The following is a 19756-nucleotide window of genomic DNA, read 5'->3' as shown; positions in this document are numbered from 1 at the left end:
TAAAATATTATTTGAAATGTGAAGTTGTTTTTTGTAAACACATAAAAAACCAATTTTTACGTATGTATGTATATACAGCTGGATACTCAGTCCAAAATATCTAAGTTTTTAAGGTGGCGGAAAATTGAGAAAAAAACCCGCGTATTTTACACTTAAGTGTACGCCCAAAATTTTGCACCTGGCAAGGCATTATTTATTTACTAATTTACAATTTGGCAAAGTTCTCTTTTATTACAGTTATAAAAAATAGTTTCATGGGTATATTCGATAAGTACTATTACCGTTTATGTTTAAACACTTTTATATGTACATAAGTATATTTTACTGGCTTGCAGTGGATTGTTTTTTGGCCTCTTCTGCAATTAGGAGCAAATGATCGAAACTAGCTTTTCCCGTCTGCATAACCATGTCATGAAATACTTTAGTCTTCGATTCAACTAACAATTTATAAGGCGATCCAAATTCAACAATTTCTCCTGCATCCAACACCATAACTTTATCTGAATCCATAATCGTGTTTAGACGATGGGCTATTGTCAACACAGTGCACTCTTTAAACTTGTTTCGAATTAATCTCAAAATCAGGGCATCAGTCTGAGGATCTACATTTGCTGTGGCCTCATCCATGACCAATATACGATTTTCACGAAGAATGGCTCGAGCCAGGCAGACTAATTGTCGTTGTCCAACGCTAAAATTGGTTCCACCTTCGGTAATGTTGCTCTGCAATCCTGTTGGCAATTCTGATATTTCCTGTTTTAGGTGTACCTCTTCCAAAGCTTCCCATAACTTTGAATCCGGATGCTGTTCGAAGGGATCTAGATTGTAGCGCATAGTACCGGAAAACAATACAGGTTCTTGGGGTATAATTGAAATTTTACTTCGTAGATCATGAAGTCCCATCTGTTGGGTATCACGCTTATCAATCAGCATGCTACCATCCGTATAGGACAAACGGAAAAGTGCATTGATTAGTGATGATTTGCCAGCACCCGTTCGACCAACAATTCCCACTTTCTCACATGGTTTGATGGTAAAGTTCAAAGATTTAAGCACTAGATTCGCATTGGGATCTGGTATATAACGCAAACTCAAGTCTTTGGCAACAATTTGTCCCTCCTCAGGCCAAGTGATTGGTGGCTTTTGGCCTGGTGTGGATTCGAATGATCCTTCAGCTTCCAACCCCGTATACTCTACGACACGCTCCACAGATGTCATGGTATTCTCCAGCTCGGCCGATTGACGCATACCAAACTGAACCATGCCAGTCATAGATATTGCCTAAAATCAAACAAATTATTAGTTATAAAGAAAATGGAACAACTATTTATAACTTACCTGTGTGATAACCAAACCAATCATGCCAGGATTATCCACTGGTGGATTGAAGAAGCTGTTTAAGATCACCGATATGGTGTAGACTGCACAAAACAAATCCAAATAGTAACCAAAGGCACGACTTGTCGAAATGAATGTATAGTAGCCGGAGCTATGCAAGTCCTGATAATTATCATATTCGCCGATCAACATTTTCTGCGCATTCATGGCTCTAATAGTTGGCAATCCATTTAAAGTCGAACTGATGTGTGAATACATGGGCGAACGTGCTCCCGCCTCGAGACGTTTCACCACTCGCGATGTACTCAAATAGAAATCTCGCAGATAATAGAAAGCCAATATCATGATAAAAGTGTTGATCAAATACCAGGGATTTGTAATACAGAGAACACATAAGATTCCCGTAAGGGTTAAGAAAATTTGAATGCAATCAAGCATAACGAGTGGCAGTATTTCATCCACTGATCCCAGATCCATGGCGAAACGGTTGAGTATACGACCCGATGGATTGTTATGGAAGAAATATAGAGCAGTTCTTGAAACACTATGAAACATACTATTATGCAGTTGGGTAGATGAATGCATGGCCACGCTAAAGTGGACAATGGTACGCAAAATGGCAAAGATCACTAGACACACATTGATAATGGTGAAATAGTAGATATCCATTGAATTCGAATCCGATGAGTTTTTAACCCTGCAAAAAAAGAAAACACATTAAATACAAACGAAAAATAGATTTGCTTGACAAAGACTTACCAATAGGATAGGAAATAATCGCCCCCGAGGCTAACAATTGTGTGCCCAGACAGAAGAATACCAGTAATCCAAATAATAATACACCGCAACCGGCCGAAAAATATTTCTTATACATGCTTAGGCCGATTTCACCTTGTGTATTTTCCTTTTGGCTTGAAGCAGATGCTGCCGATTCTGTCTTCTCCTTGACCGATATTAATGAATCTGTGCCAGAGGAATCCAAAGAGGAGTTGCTCTTCTCACTTGCCGTACTATTTTGACGGGATATTGTTGTACCATTTGCATCGTTTTCATTAGGCTTATCCTTTGGTTCTCCATTTCCCTGGCTTTGTGTTTGCTCTATTAGAAGTTGAGCAAAATCTTGGCCACTCTTCAGCATATCTGCATATGAGCCACTTGCCGTAACTTTGCCTTTATCCATGATAACAATTAGATCGGCTTGCTCTAAAAACTGCAATTGATGGGTTACCAAAACAACCAGTTGATGACGGAGGAAACCGCGCATGCACTCCTCGAAGAGATGGCGACCCACATGAGTGTCCACAGCACTTAATGGATCGTCCAGAAGATAGATATCTGCCTTGCGATAAACAGCACGAGCCAAACTAATACGAGCCTTCTGGCCACCTGAGAGACCAGCGCCTCGTTCACCCACAATGGTGCTATCTCCTCCAAGTAGTTCGAAATCTCTTTCCAGAGCACACTTCTTGACGACCATGCGATATCTTTGCTTGTCCATGGGTAGGCCAAATAGGATATTATCTTGTACTGAACCAGTGAAGAGCCACGGTTCCTGCGATGCGTAAGAGTATCTTCCATGCAATTTAACTGAACCGGATTCGGCAGGCAATTCTCCTAAGATGGCTTGAATTAAACTGGATTTTCCGGAGCCAACTGGTCCAATGACAGCGACCAATTGCTTGGGCTTTAGACTTATATTGATGTTATCTAATACGGGCTCTGAGCTATCTGGACTCCATCTGGCTCTTAATTGCTCGATATTTACCAAATTATTGACATTCGTATCTAAATCCCTTTTGTGGCCATTTGCAAGCAGTTTGCTGTGCTCTCCTTGCTCGGGTTCCTCTTGATCCGTCGCCGTTTCTTTATGTACATCTGCCTCTTCGCGCTTCATGAATGTTTCAATGCGGCGCAGGGAAACCAATAGCTCAGCTACTTGACTCATGCCAGAAGGAAAGAATTTGCTAACTGTACGCCGTAAAATATTATAAAAAGCCGTCACACAAAATGCCCGTTCCGCTGTTAGTTGACCGCCCATTAGGACAAATCCCAGTAGACTCACAAATATGGCAATCCTTCCAAGTGTAATCTCAAAGGATAACAAACAGCCGCGTATATAGTTGACTTTCCGTATCGTGTTCATCTCTCTTTGACGCAAATGTTGTATAAGTTTACTGAAAGGCTTCTCCCACGTGTACATCTTAATCACTTGAATGCCACAGATTATTTCATTCATCATTTTAACACGATGATCCGTACGCAGAGCCGTCTCCAGACGTAATTTTGATGTTAATCTACTCATATAGGTTTGAAATGGCAAATATAGGATCAATATAGTAATCCCATAAAACGATGCCGGTCCAATTTGCTGATACAGGAAATACGCCGCAATTAGCAACTCCAATGGACCAAGCCATAGAAAATGGAAATGTATCATGGCACGATCGAAGCGCCCCAAATCATTTGAAACCAAATTGACCACCTGTCCAATGGTTGTATCACCCAAAGCTGTACGACTCAAACGAATGGCCTTGCGATAGATTGCACAACTCACTGCCACCCGCATTTTCATGGCCAAGTGCTGCAACAGAAAAAATGAATTAATTAACAAGAAAATTCCATTTTAAATAGTTTTTATCCTTACCATCATTCCCATCATATATGGATGAGTTAATAAAACACTCGCCAAGGAGCAAGCGATTAAGGAAATTGCATAAAACTGCGACTCCCAGCTAATGCCACTGCCATTCTTGGTGAATTCCGAGATAAGGCCAGCCAATAGCAATGGTATTGTTGCCCGGGTGCCCAGTTCAAGAAAGGCAATGATTATGCCCGAAATTATTAAATGCCAACCAAATACACGTCCAATTGAACGTACAAGGCTGGGTTTTCTTTTCCCTCCACTCTGGCGGCTCTGCTCTACTTCGTTTTGCCATGTTTCAAAAAGTTTGTCACCCAAATATTCGGAACTATGTTCTTCGAGTGTTCTATATAGATCACTTGATTTTAATGTTTGTCTACGACCTTTAAATAATATAGGAACGGCATACCTGGAAAAGAAAATAATCCAAAATTATGTTAAGACTTTTACAAAAATTATAATGTTAAGAAAAAACTTTTAATGTGGATTAAAAGGACACAGTATCTTGAGCTCTAATGAATAGATTGTACTATAATTATTTCCTGGCTTAGGAATACTGGATACCATTAGTCCCAGAAACCTCTTATGTGAGTGGCTAGCCTTGGCCTACGTTTTACATGGCCAAAAAAACACCTAAGAATTGCTAAAATTCTACTAAAATATGTATATAAGCCTCTAGATACTCCAAAGAATATGGCGAGGGCGAAGGTCCACTAAGCTTTAGGTTCTCTAATTGTGAGTGGCATTAGCCAAGGGGGCGTCTACCATAACCCCTTTGCAATGCCACGGTCATGATAGTAGGAAAACATGTAATATTTCAAGTGTCAACTATAATTACAAGGTTCAATGTGATAAGATTCCACACACCCAAATGACTTAATTGAAAAGTATCCCATACGTTTAGATAGAATTACATACAAAAGAAATTTTTTTGTTTTTTGCAGATACAATACAAATACATACCAAAACATTAGCGAGGACAGAAGACCTGCCGACTCGCGGGGATTTGTTGGCAAGCTCTTGGCCTGCATTTTACTATATTGTATTTGAGTGGGTTTGCGTAACCTATGGAAACGTCAATCAATCAATTGATAACCATGTATCTCTTTCTCTCTACAGCTTACAATTGACTTCAATTGATAACGGGCTTTAATTCAGAAATTCTTTGTTAGAAACGTTTGCAAACGTTTTTTGATTTATTACGGAATTTAATTTGATGAAAATGCTTTTATATTTTCCGGATTGAGGCATACAACGCTAATAGAATTGTTGCAACAAACAAAAAACACGTAATAACAAGTAACAACAAATAGTTTTAAATACTCTTTTTCTTTAAATATGCATGTATGTTATACAAAAAACTTTCCATTCAACAAACCAAAAAAGTAAATAGACGACCCATCCACAACGAAACGCTGTTCAATACACACTGATAACTGCCGATGCCAGCGACTTCTGGCCAGCCATTTGAGTGTAAGTGCCCTTCAGTTCAGTAGAAATCAGCTGTTCTCCATATGACGATGACGGCGACGGCGCCGTTGTGTAAACTTATTGACAAAATGCTAATGTTTTATGCTATATATTTAAATTTCTACATTAGGGTGGACCTTGTTGAAGAAACAGAACACTAACTATTAGAACTACTTTGTTTCGTACATTGATTTTCATTCAAAAATTCAAATTATAAAATCAATTTAACAAGTGGTCACCGGGGGGCTGCATTAACTTTTATTATACAAATTATAGCAAAAGTCTTATCAATTCTTATCACAAAATATAAAATTTAGTGGAAAAAAACTAAACTCAACTATAACTTAAAAACTTTCCTCAAAATCAACTATCACTTAGAGAGCCACTAAATTCATATGATAAATTTGGCATGATTATTGTGAAATACATTATTTATGCATAATATATGTATGTCATTTTTTATATGTACATGTATATAAAAGAGTATTTATTTTTTTAACAAATATATCAATCAAATAATTATTTAGTTTGACAAACAATTAAAACATTAAGTTAATCATTTTTTACATCGAGAACCTTAACAATATTTTACAACATGAATGAGAGAAAAGTCCTTAGAAAATAACAAAAATATCTATTAAGAAACTTAAAAAATATAATATATTTGTAATTTGACTTATACCGTGCTAAATTTCGCTAAAGAACAAATAAATATACTTATATTACTTTTTAGAGTTGGAGTTTGATCGAGGGTATTAAAAGTTTAATATAGGTTGTATAATTAAATATTGAAAAAAAAATTTGAAATCACTTTTTAGATGCATATTATGTACATTACATATGTAGTTTTCAGTTTTCATTCATTTTTATATTTATTTATTTTCTTGCAGAGGGTATTATAAGTGGGTGTTTCCGATCCCATAAAGTACATATATTCTTGATCAGCATGAACAGCCGAGTTGATATAGCCATGCCCGTCTGCCCGTCCGTCCGTCCGTCGGTTCAAATCAGCTCCATGCTTCTAATTTCACGGCAATAGCTGTTGCTATGATATTTAAGCTATAGTTATATACATAGTGAGAAAAAAAATTGACCCACTATATCATTTAGTAATGTATTTGAAATAGGTGAAACAGTTGGTGTACCCATATGAAATTTACTAATGTGATGTTATTTATTGTAAAACATCATATCCCCAAATTTTAAAAAGATTGGATATATAAAACACAAGTTACAATCAATATAAATCGCTTCTATATAAACGCTGCCGACAGCTATAACGTCATTGCTCAACGCAAGTGCTGCACGAGCTATACGAGGTGCCAAAATTTCAGATGTTTAAGTGACCCACCATGCAAACTTAATGCTCGTAAAATGCTCACTGCACACAATAAGTAATTGATAAGCATTCTTAAAAAGGCTAGAAAATTGATTATCAATGGTTTGCTATTTAAGTTTGAGGAATCCACAAAATATAATACGTCGGATGTTCATACCCGGCATCATAATATAGTATTTTTATAAACGTTTCGAAAAGTATATCGGTTCCGCCTCCAAATTATTTGTTCCCATGTTTTCTTAAATCTAGATCTAGATCTTCAAAAACAAATTATCCTATTACAGAACGATAGTTTATACCATATTTGCTGTCAAAACTACTTAAAATAGATTCTTGAACTACTCCAAATCTTACTTTACAGATTCTAAAACTGTGAGACTTTCTGACTGGAATAAGAAATGCATAAATAGGACGGGATTTTTATTTCGCATTTAAATCCTTAACAAACTTGGCCATTAGCTTATGTACACATTTAACAACATATTATTTGGTACATTTCTATAAATTGAAAAACATTTTATTTTGTTTGTGAAAGGCACATTGATTTTTTCCTAAATTATTTATATCATGCATCAAATAAAGTAAATAGTTATGCTTCAAGGAGCCAAATTGCATAACCTGAGAGAGGGCGGTCCGCAACACCATTATTTATGCATCCATCGGTTATCTTGGTATTCTTGAACTATATCCAAAATCACAAATAATAGGAATTTTAACTTCCATTACTTTTGAGAGAGCTTTATGAATCCGTCTGGTTTGAAGTTCTCAAAAATATGCTGTTGGCTACATTTAAATTTTCAGGAAGATGAACGTCTCTGCTGTTGTTGGGCGTCCTCAAAGGCCTGAAATTTATAAAAATAATACCATCAAAATTTCTACTCCCTAAGCTAGAAATTGCTTTCTCTTACCCTTTGTGCAACTTTTAATAAACTATCATAAGTGGCTTGACCAGTTTGTTTAACCATCCCTTGAAATACTCTGGTATCTACGGCAGTGAGTAGCTCGTAGGGTGCACCAAATTCGACCACTCGCCCGGCATCCATGACCAGAACTTTATCCGAGTCCATAATTGTGTGCAGACGATGTGCTATGGTTAGAACGGTGCACTCTTGGAATTTGTTCCTTATAGTGGTCTGAATTAAAGCATCAGTGTGTGGATCTACATTTGCTGTGGCCTCATCCATGACCAATATGCGATTCTCACGGAGAATGGCCCGTGCCAGACAGACCAATTGACGTTGACCAACGCTGAAATTGGTGCCACCTTCAGTAATGCGACTTTGCAGACCACTTGGCAGCTCGGAAACACTTTCCTTTAGTTTCACTTCATCCAACGCTTGCCACAGTTTCTCATCGCTATACTCATCGAATGGATCGAGATTGTAACGCATTGTGCCAGAGAATAAGACTGGCTCTTGGGGTATAATGGAAATTTTACTCCTTAGATCGTGTAGTCCCATTTTTTGGGTATCACGCTTATCGATGATGATGGAACCATCCGTATAGGATAGACGGAAGAGGGCATTGATTAGAGATGATTTTCCAGCACCTGTACGCCCGACTATGCCCACCTTTTCACGTGGTTTAATTACGAAATTTAAAGCCCTCAAGACATATTCAGATTTAGGATCGGGGAAGTAACGCAGGCTTAACTCATCAAACAAAATTTGACCATATTCAGGCCATGATTTAGGTGGTTTCTTATCAGCTGGCGCCTCTAATTCTCCCTCAGGTTCAATGTCCTCGTATTCGACAACACGTTCCACGGCCGTCATGGTGTTCTCCAATTCGGCAGATTGACGCATACCCCACTGGACCATGCCGGTCATGCCCATTGCCTGGAAACGAATGCCAATTTATATATAGATATTTTGATTAAACAGTTTAACTGCATAATTTACCTGAGTAATGGCCAAACCAACATCTCCACCGTTGCTTGGGGTGAATATAAAGAAACTCAATGTTATAATCGCTATATAAACTACACAGAAACAATCAAGCCAATAGCCAAAGGCTCTCGATGTGCTAATGAACATATAAAACGCTGAACTATGCAAATCCTGATGATTGTCGAATTCGGATATTAACACACGTTGAGCACCAAATGCACGTATAGTAGATAGACCGGTCAAAGAGGCCGCCAAATGGGAATAGATGGGCGAGCGAGCTGGAAAGAATAATGAGATTAAATCAGGCAGATTCTTCTCTCTACGTAACTCGTTTTGTACTCACTTATGGCCTCCAAGCGTTTCACATCACGCGATGTTTTCAAATAGAAGGTTCGCAGCTGATAGAAGATTAGGCCCAATATAATTGTGGGTATGAGAAACAATGAATTCACAATGGCAATGACTATAACAATGCCTGCCAAAGATAGGAAAATTTGTATGACATCCATCATCACAGCTGGCAATATCTCATCTACTTGTCCCATATCTTTGGAGAAACGATTCAATATTCGACCCGAAGGATTTGTGTTGAAGAAGTACATGGCTGCCCGTGTAATGCCACGAAACATGGAATTGTGCAATTGAATCGATGCCTTCATAGCCAAATTAAAGAAGAGAAACGAACGGGCGACAGTAATTACAATTGTGGCAATAGTAATGATTGTAAAGATATAAGTATCCAGCATTTCGGCATCAACATCCCAGCCGATGGACTCGTGCAACCAATTGGCCAGGCGAGGGGATTCTTTAACCACATCAGGTGTAATATTTGAGGAATTGCCAATGGTTAGATTCGAATGCTTAACTTGACGCACCACAGCATTGTCTCCTTTATTGGCCACCCTAAGCAAAGCAAATTGGATTAATTGTATATATATTTTTTTTAATTTTTATCTAGGTACTTACCAATAAGAAAGGAAATAATCTCCAAGTGACGCTAACGCCTGGGATAAAACACAGAATGCCATCATTACGAAAAAGGCAAAGAAACCTCCTCCGGCCTTAAAGTATTTATTGTACAAAGCTAAACCAATGCGTCCCGCTTCTTGTCTCTCTTGGGGATTCATTTGATCAGCCACTGTTTCATCATGTGTCGAATCGGCCAATGATAAAAGAGATTGTTCGCTATTTCGTCGATGATCACTTCGACTGCTGGATCTAGAGCGTGAGGCTTGATCCTCTTGCTCATCGCGTGAGGGATCAGCTAACATACTTGCAAAATCCAGGCCAGATTGTCGCAGGGAATCGTAGGTACCCACGGCGCTTACCTGACCCTTGTCCATAATGACAATTTGATCGGCATTCTGTAGAAATTGCAATTGATGTGTGGCCAAGATGACAATGCGTTCCCTTAGGTAGCCCCGCATACACTGCTCGAAAAGATGGCGAGCTACATGAGTGTCGACAGCACTTAGAGGATCATCCAAGAGATAAATATCTGTTTGACGATATACAGCACGAGCCAGACTGATGCGAGCTTTCTGGCCCCCGGACAAAGAGGCGCCACGTTCACCGACAATTGTTTTATCCTTATAGGGCAGCAATTCAAAATCTCGTTCCAGAGCGCATTTCTTAACCACTTGGCCATAGCGTCGCTTGTCCATGGGTTGACCGAAGAGTATATTCTGTCTCACAGTACCGGAGAAGAGCCAGGGTTCTTGAGAGGCATAAGTGAAGCTACCATTTACTCGAATCTCACCAGACTCAGCTCGAAGTTCTCCCAGTATGGCCTGAATGAGACTGGATTTTCCAGATCCAGTGCGACCCACGATGCCAAGCAAGGTACCAGGTTGGACGCGCAAATTCACGCCATTTAGTGTATAGTCCGGTGATTTGGGATCCCATTTTGCCTTGAGATCTGTAATCGATATTCCAGCCTCCGATAATACAGCATTCTCACTGATGTGTGGTAACGAAATTGGCAAGGGATTCAATAGCTTCTCAGTCAAATCCTTCTCATTGTCCTCATCGCCTTCTGCGGGGGATTGTAGAGTATTCTGATTGCTACCCGGGGGCAAGGGCATATCCATACTCTTATCACTGACATCTGTTTCCTCAGATTTCATATACTTTTCAACACGTTTAATCGATACCAAAGCTTCAGCCAGCTGAGAAATTCCTTGTGGAAAGAATACCGTCATTGTGGTCCGTAGTATATTGTAATAGGCCGTGATCAAAAATGCTATTTCTGGTGTTAGAAATGTACCCAATAAAACGTAGCCCACAAGACTGAGAAATATGGAAACTCTTGTGAGGAATATAATGAATGAGAGCAATATACCACGTATATAGGATACATGTCTGATGGCATTGATTTCCTTTTTACGGGCAAATGCAACCATTTGCTCAAATGGCAATTCCCAAGCATACATTTTAATTACTTGTATGCCCGATATAATCTCATTCATCATCCGTACACGTTCATCAGTACGCAACGCTGTTCTCAATCTTAGAACGGAAGTTTTCTTGCCCAAATACGCTTGCAGTGGTATAAAGGATAACATAAAGGCCACCCCAAATATAGCAGAAATCCCAATCTAAAACGATAGCGAATACTCAATATAAAGTTTTCTTGTTTGTCACACCTGCAGACTCACCTCCTGATACATAAGATAAGTTATGAAAACTGTCTCAAGCGGTCCTACCCATAGATAGTGAACAAATATGGTAACCAAATCCATGCGTCCCATATCATTGGACATCAAATTGACCACATGACCAGCCGTTGTATCGCCCAATGCAGTTTTACTTAATCTTAAAGCCTTGCGATATATCATACTGCACATGCCCACACGTAGTTTAAGGCCTAAAACGAAACAAGTAGACTATAAATTCAGAGGAAAAGATTCTAATGAATGATTAACCCACCAACATGCATTGTGCCCAGCATATATGGATGCATAATAAAGACATTAAGGGCACTACATAAAACCACTCCAGCAGCATAATAATATGCCGCCTCGATGCTCTCCTTTTCATTGTGCGTGAAATAAGCTATCAACTTTAACAGAAACAATGGCTGCAGAGTCCTTAATCCCAGCTCCAGAAGAAACAGCACCACACCCAATAGAGCAAAATACCAGCCAAACACTTTGATTATCACTTTCAATAGACTTGGCTCCTTCTTGTTATCCTTTTTCTTTTGTATCTCATGCTCCCAGGCATCGCAAATTCTGTTGCCCAGTGTTTCTGTAAATATAATAAATATTTTAATACATATTGCACGAAATTATGAAATAAAAATAAAATCAGACAGACCAAACAGACTTATCAGTCTGCCAATTGCACTCGTGACACAATATACATTTTTTTTTTTTGTGGATTAAAAACAAAGTATGAGTTCAACGAACATATCATACTATGTATATATACATACATATATTGTGAAATATATGTAGGTACAATCAATCAAGTAAATTAATTGTTTTGCCTACAAACCAATCTGCACATACACAAGAAAACTGTCAATTGAATCATTTTTGACATATTTAATTGTTTTGTATGTAAAACTTAAGTAGAAACTTTGTTAGACATTTATGAAAGTCATGACAGAATTTCTTAGATAAAATATTTAGAATGTGTAAAGGGGAGGGCTTTAAAATTCTTATCTGGGTTTGGAATATTTTCAGTAAATACAATTTGTATTTTATACTGTACTGGATTTTTTCTTTGACAAATCTTTAGCTTTCAATATCATTTTGTTATATTTTATTTTGCATGATCCAGTTTGAATCGAGAAGGACCGCTTAAGGTCAGTGCGGAATTATGCCAGAGCGGGCCCAAAATATACATAAGTTTTCGGCGTATTAAGGAAAATTAGAGGATCATTTTACAAGTGTAAAATTTGGTACATGAATGAAAATAGTTCAAAAGGAGTTTTTTAAACATACATTTTCAATCTGCCTTTCTTTAGAATGTATTTTGGCCAATTGTGAAGCGATTTCAAAAAGTTATATGTATCTTAGTTAAAATGCAATTTTAAGATGGCATGAAACAATTGAAATTAGTTTACGAGATATTAATGTAGCAAGATATAAAGCATTCTGGCTTGAAAATAAAGAAAAGTATTTTTCAAATATTTCAAAAACTTTAAGTTTATTACATTACTTTGCTTTTCTTTTGCGGTTTTTGTATCGATTGAAAAAATAGCTGGATAATTATCGTCACTAAGATTTTCATTTAAATTTGAATTGAAAGTCATTTAAACAACTTTCAAAAATCGGTTAAATTTTTAGATTCGCAAAGTGAAGACGTTCTTAAAAACGTTCGAAATTTTTCAACTTCAATGTTGCTTAGCCTATAGTTTCTGATTATCCTTAAGGATACATATTTTTATTTTTCTTGAGGGACGTTGAAAAATCGCTGTCAAGGACATACACAAGTATTTTTATAAAAAATAATATACATATATAATTTTTTCCCAATATGTTTTGATTCATTTTTGGGCTATTGAAAGCTAAGAAAACCTTTTAAAAACTTAAATTTGTATATCACAAACAATTTTAAAGTGGTTTTATCTATGCATAGGCCGAGCGGAAATGAGGGAACTTTGCTCCCAAAAGTATGCAATAAGCCGACAAAGAATTCGATTTTTTAAACATACATATAAAGAAGTTGTGCTAAAATCAAGTATTGCTTGTACACAATTAAGTTACAAGGCATAGATGTATGCGTATGTATGTGTATTATACGAAAATTTGATTATATGACTGGTTCGTATGATTCAGTGGGGTATACCAAGACTAAAATTAGTTAGAAAGAGAAAAGAAGAAAAAGCTAAAAATCAAAACTTCATCATAGACTTTGACATTTTTTGAAGTTAATTAAAGCTCTAGTTTCGCCTGTTTTTAACAAGATAAAAATATGTTTACAAGATATTAAAACAAGTACAAAAGGTGATAAAAAGAATAAAAAGTAACAAATAGTTAAGCAATTAAACGAACATGGAATTTAATTAGTTAAAACATGAAAACAATTCATTCATTAAAATGGCTTTGACTTGAATGCAGATATTAAACAATTGCGTCTAGTAATCTAATCTTCTCAAAAATTTACTATCCCCTAATCTTTTCAAATATTTACTCACATAAAAAATATCAATGTCAGCATTTCTTTCAATTCATAATCAAAGTTAAGTGCTTAAATAATAATTATGTATATAATAAATATTCATGCTGATAACCCAAATTTCCCACAACATATATACATATATGCATAGTTAATATGTAATTAGATATACATCTGTATACAGATAAGATTATATTAGATAATACTAACTGACGTAGTTGTCAAAAGGCTTTCCCTGAGAGAGTAACATTAATTGCGCAAATTATTGATAAAGCAACAGTTCACGCCCACACACACACCCAAGCACACCCACACAAACACACACACACACACACACCTGACTTGTGTTCCTTCAAGGCTTTATAGAGATCCTTGGTATCCAATGTTCTTTTGCGACCCTTAAGAAATGTAGGCAAAGTGTACCTAGAACAAGAGAAAAATAAATTTATTAATAATATAAAGAATTATTCAATTATTTTACCCATACATACCAGAAGCAAGCGGATGATATAAAATTCGAATGCTCTCGTGGATTTTCCGGTAAATCATCCGTCTTTACCGATTGCATGATGAAATTGAAATTGGCTCCAAATTATACACAAAATGAGAATTCCTTATAATACTCTGTTATGGCAAGGAGATGAAATTACAATTAGAGACAAGGAATAATAATAACAAATTATCAGCAAAAAAATATTCATATTTCCATTTCTATTTATTTAACCAGCCATGAATTTATGTTGGCTTGGTAACATCAGCAAATTCGCCGAGTTCCTTTTTCTAAAGGGGGCGGGGGGGAATATTCCACGGCAAGACAACAACAAAAAAATCGAAGAAGAAACATAAAGCACGCGGGTGGCTCTTCATTGAGTCATGGGCTACATATATATATATATATATATACATATACTTATGTACATACATATGTCGGCATTTACAGTTAAACTTTGTGCTTGATTCCGTTCTATGAGATTACACCAAACTGTACAATAATTTATTTAAGTGGGAATTCAAATAACAGTTCATTCATCGATTCAAATATTATCACTTGCAAATTATCTAATCACACGGATTTTGTGTATTTTACATGAGCGCACAAAATTTACTAAACAATTGTGAACAAAATAGACGATTCAATCAAATAGAATTGTGCTTATATGTACGTATACTTTATATTCACTTATTGTTTACATATAAACAATAAAAAAAAGAACCTAAAACAGAACTTGCAAATTACTTTCAACACTTTGCCGCAACAAACCGGCGGCGTCCCGTCCCCGGTTGGAGATTCGTTGGCAACGTAATACAAACAATATGCTTAAATAAATTTATATACACATATGTACACATATAATATAAAAAAAGAAAAAACAATTTCAACCGCTACAAACGAACTAACAACAAAAAAACAACCACGCTTCTCGAAGGGCAGTTCGCTACTGAGCGAGCCAGCTGTTTGGCCAAATTCGCCACCGAATGGAATCAACAAGTCCCAAATCGGCAAATTAATTTCATTTCATTATACCATACACCCATAGGGTGAAATGGTATATTAAAGTCGCCAAAATGTATGTAACAGGCAGAAGGAAGCATCTCCGACCCCACAAAGTATATATATTCTTGATCAGGATCAACAACCGAGTCGATCTAGCCATGTCCGTCTGTCCGTCCGTCCGTCTGTCCGTATGAACACCTAGATCTCGGACACTATAAGAGCTAGAGCCACCAAATTTGGTATGTAGACTCGTGTAGTATGTAGAGTGATCAAGTTTATTTCAAATTTTTGCCACGCCCCTTTCCGCCCCCGCAATTTAAAAAAAGCGTTTATCTCAAAAACTATTCCAGCTAGAGCCACCATATTTGGTATGTATATTCGCTTAGTAAATGCACACATTTTGTATGTGTAAAAATTTTGCCACGCCCTTTTCCGCCCCCGTAATTTCAAAAACTTGATTATCTCCCGTATTTTTTTACCCTATGCAACCAAATTTGGCACACTTAAATTTAGTACTAATATCTAGCAAAATACCAAATTTGATCAAAATCGGACAAAAAACAGTCGAGTTATGCATATAAACGTTTTTCCATAAGGCCGGAGTTGGCCGTTGGCTGGTGAGGGCCCTAGGGTGCTCGTATGGTTGAGTGAGCGAGATACTAAGATATGCTTGTAAGAAGCATGTGAAAATGCATTTGTTTAATAAAGTTGAAATATTTGCTTTACTGGTGTATGGTATACCTAAGTCGGCGAGACGACTTACTTCATTTTCACATATGTTCAAAGGTATGTTAACAAATATCAATGACACATATTAATACGAAAATTCATGGCCATTGCATACTTTTGGGACTATTTCTAAAAAAATTAAATTCTGTAAAAGTTCAATATCATATTAACATTAACTTAAACGAACGAATAGCTTTTGCGGAAGTTCTTGAAACTATAATTTAAATAATTTGTTAAAAAGTATCTTAAACTATACAGATATATGTATATATAGATTTTTTTTTAAACTTTATTAAAAGCTTTAATTTGAATTTTATTTCAAAAACTTTGAAACAACTACATAAGAAACATAATGGTACTAAAAAGTTGTAGATTCGGAGTCATTAGTAATATTTAAGAAAGTTTTTAATTTCTTTGTAATCGTTTCGAAGAAGAACAATCTTTGAGTATATAAAATAAGATCAAATGAAAGTAAAAATACATAAACATATGACTATCAGGATATTCAAAATATTGTTAAATTTATCTATATATATAAAATTCTCGAGTGTGTAGTGTTTGTTACAAAACTACTCCGAAACGGCTCCACCGATTCTCACGAAATTTTTTATGCAGATCGTGTAGGACTGAGAATAGGCCAACATCTATTTTTTATACCCAAATAATAACGAGCTCACGATTAAAACTGACTAACTGTGCTGGATATCTGAACTACCCTGTGTTTTATACGAGTGAAATTAGACACACGGCCTACTTGATTAGAGATGAAATTCAACAAAAATAATTTAAATCTTCCAATCGAAACAGGCCGCGAAAAACCATATACAACGTTGAGACTTTCTAGATTTCAGTAAGGTGATGTACACTGTTGAGTTCACACGGCTTCGCTTGTGGATTTCCGTATACAAAAATTTAATTTTCCAGTTTTTTTTTCGGAACAAACAGTTGAAATTTTCTTTTAATTTCAGGACAAGCGTTCTGTCGCTGTCGCCGAGTGTGGTTCGGTGGAAGGCGCGCACAAGAATTGTGCGTCTCGAGTTCAGTCGTTGTTACAACTCGAGTGCGACCGAACTCGCTGCGCTAATTATTGATCAAGAAAATAATACACGTTATACACCAATCAGTTTTCCAACTTGATTTATTACAACAATGCCACGAACACGCAGGGGGGCTAATTTGAGTCGTCAAACAAACAGATCTAGAGGCATGCAAGATAGAAGAGCAATAAGATCAGATGCAGAAAGGCAACAAAGTAATGCAGATGTCCGTGTAAGAATGGCGCAGTTACGAGATGAGCGAAACCAACAAAGACAATTGGAACGAAGAGAAGCACGCAGATTCGTAGCCAACAGACGTAGAGGGATTGACCAACATCAACAAGTACTTCGAGCATTTACATCACATTCATTTCTTCGACTAGCATTTCAGTATGAGCCTGATGTTGAATATTACGCTCATTCCAAAGTGGTAATTGGTACATTGGACAAGGAATGCCCGCACTGTCAAGCCCTTAAATTTAAAAATGAGCCAATTGGGATGTGTTGCTCATCAGGAAAAGTGAAACTTCCAGAAATTGAAACACCGCCGGAACCATTGCACGGCCTCCTTATTGGTACTGATCCAAATTCTTCGCTGTTCTTGCGCTCAATTCGGCAATTCAATTCATGTTTTCAAATGACATCGTTCGGAGCAACGGAAATAGTTAAAAATACTGCTGCAAATGGTCAACAATTTAATTCCACATTCAAAATCAAAGGCCAAATTTACCACAAAGTCGGCTCATTACTACCAATGCCAAACGAACCTTATAAATTTTTACAAATTTACTTTATGGGTGGCGAGGACTCCGAACGGGCACTCGCAAATCGCGTAAATACACGTTGCAACTATAATCACCTCAATTCACCATTTGCAACGCGCATTGTCAGCGAGCTGGACGCTCTGTTAAATGAGCACAACGAATTGTTGAAATTATTCAAATCACATATGCATAAGCTACAAAGTGACAATCACGCTATTTTCATCAATCCTGATAGAACACCAGCTGGAGGGCATATACGTCGATTCAACGCACCTGTTGTTGACGACGTGGCTGGAATCATGGTTGGCGACCATACAGCTACGCGACAAATCGTGATTCGAAGAAGAAATAATTCTCTTCAGTCCATTCCTGATACCCATCGTTTATATTATGCTCTCCAATATCCACTCATTTTTTGGAAGGGACAAGACGGATATTGCATAAACCTTAAGCAACGAGATCCGGTAACAGGTAATTCATTCATTAAGAATATTAAAACTCTTCAATTAATACATGGATATACTATTATAGGAACCGAAACAAACAAGAATATTAGCTCAAAGGATTTCTATTCGTTTCGGTTGATGATTAGACGTGGTCAGGATAATATCATTCTACGATGTCGTGAGCTTTGCCAACAATTTATGGTCGATATGTACATACGTCAAGATAGAGAGTGAACGACTACGATACTTGCGATTTAACCAACAGAAGCTGCGTGCGGAAGAATACATTCACTTGCGAGATGCTATTGCCAGCAACGCTGATACTGCCGAAATCGGTAACTCTGTCATCCTACCATCATCGTACATAGGTAGTCCACGTCACATGCAAGAATACATACAGGATGCTATGGATATAATATGGATAATATGGACGACCTTGCTTTTTTATTACTTTTACATGTAATCCAAAATGGCAGGAAATTACATCGTTATTACCTGGACAAAGTGCAATACATCGTCATGACAGGGCATGTGAACATGCGCGTTCAAACGCTTCAGGATCCATCCGCCGAAACTTTTTCGAAACAGCTATTAGATATTGGCAATGGGAAAGTTGCCGTACATGAAAATACTGGATCAATAAAATTACCAACCGGTTTTTGCACGATCGTCCACTCGCAAGATGTTCTCATCGACTGTATATTTCCCGATGTACACACACAATATATAAATCTTGAGTGGCTGGCAGAAAGAGCCATTTTAGCAGCGAAAAATGTGGACGTTCATGGATTAAATTTCAAGATACAACAATTGTTGCTAACAGACTCTGTGTCATACAAATCTGTTGTTACAGTTTGCAATACTATCGAAGCTGTAAATTACCCAGTAGAATTTTTGAATTCCTTGGATTTGCCAGGCATGCCACCGCACCACTTACAATTGAGAGTAGGATCTCCGGTGATTTTGCTCCGTAACTTGAACCCACCACGGCTGTGCAATGGCACACGATTGGTTATTAAAAAATTAATGAAGAACGTGATTGAGGCCACCATTTTAAATGGCAAGTTTCAAGCTAAAAGGTAACACGAAATTCTTTGACTGTTAGGCGTTACGAAGTTCGCCGGGTTTGCTAGTTTCTAAAAAAATTAAGTTCTGTAAAAATTCAATATCATATTAATTTAACATTAACTTAAACGAACAACTAGCTTTTGCAGAAGTTTTTGAAAATATAATTTGAATAATTTGTTAAAAGTATCTTAAACTATACAGATATATGTATATATAGATCTTTTTTAACTTTATTAAAAGCTTTAATTTGAATTTTATTTCAAAAACTTTTAAACAACTACATAAGAAACATAATGGTATTAAAAAGTTGTAGATTCGGAGTCATTAGTAATATTTAAGAACGTTTTTTATTTCTTTGTAATCGTTTCCAAGCAGAACAATCTTTGAGTATATAAAATAAAAACAAATGAAAG

General features: G+C 36.8%; 3 protein-coding genes and 1 long non-coding RNA gene across 7 annotated transcripts; 2 read left to right on the top strand and 2 right to left on the bottom strand.

Annotated features, from left to right (window-relative positions):
- Positions 1-32: 32 nt before the first annotated feature.
- Positions 33-5159, top strand: LOC124460155. The gene is made up of 3 exons (XR_006954092.1): positions 33-60; positions 4924-5029; positions 5099-5159. It is a non-coding gene; the product is annotated as an uncharacterized LOC124460155 (long non-coding RNA).
- On the bottom strand, positions 153-5010 carry LOC6644084 (probable multidrug resistance-associated protein lethal(2)03659). The gene is given in 6 exon segments (XM_023176578.2): positions 153-1281; positions 1339-2035; positions 2098-2125; positions 2128-3919; positions 3983-4388; positions 4943-5010. Coding segments are annotated over 6 exon segments (3951 nt in total). The 3' UTR covers positions 153-321.
- Positions 5160-7191: 2032 nt separating the features above from the next.
- LOC6644083 (probable multidrug resistance-associated protein lethal(2)03659) lies at positions 7192-15166 on the bottom strand. The gene is made up of 10 exons (XM_002067142.4): positions 15042-15166; positions 14296-14428; positions 14142-14227; positions 11606-11926; positions 11335-11543; positions 9644-11274; positions 9021-9580; positions 8690-8955; positions 7697-8626; positions 7192-7630 (listed from the first exon to the last, which is right to left on the bottom strand). Exons 2-10 carry the CDS (start codon positions 14370-14372, stop codon positions 7586-7588), a joined length of 4125 nt encoding a protein of 1374 aa, XP_002067178.1. The 5' UTR covers positions 14373-14428; positions 15042-15166; the 3' UTR covers positions 7192-7585.
- Positions 15167-16954: 1788 nt separating this feature from the next.
- On the top strand, positions 16955-19402 carry LOC124460306. 4 transcript variants are annotated; one of them, XM_047010840.1, is made up of 3 exons: positions 16955-17529; positions 17561-18300; positions 18361-19402. In XM_047010840.1, exons 1-3 carry the CDS (start codon positions 17519-17521, stop codon positions 18507-18509), a joined length of 900 nt encoding a protein of 299 aa, XP_046866796.1. In that variant the 5' UTR covers positions 16955-17518; the 3' UTR covers positions 18510-19402. The 4 variants fall into 4 exon arrangements, with proteins under 4 accessions (XP_046866796.1, XP_046866795.1, XP_046866797.1 ...); XM_047010841.1 differs by having other exon boundaries at positions 16958-17759; positions 17842-18300; XM_047010842.1 differs by having other exon boundaries at positions 17147-17166; positions 17432-18300.
- Positions 19403-19756: the final 354 nt, after the last annotated feature.

This window comes from Drosophila willistoni (assembly GCF_018902025.1).
Source record: "Drosophila willistoni isolate 14030-0811.24 chromosome 2R unlocalized genomic scaffold, UCI_dwil_1.1 Seg167, whole genome shotgun sequence".
In the NCBI taxonomy this organism is placed as follows: Eukaryota; Metazoa; Arthropoda; class Insecta; order Diptera; family Drosophilidae; genus Drosophila; species Drosophila willistoni.
This window is presented reverse-complemented; position numbering and strand designations above follow the sequence as displayed.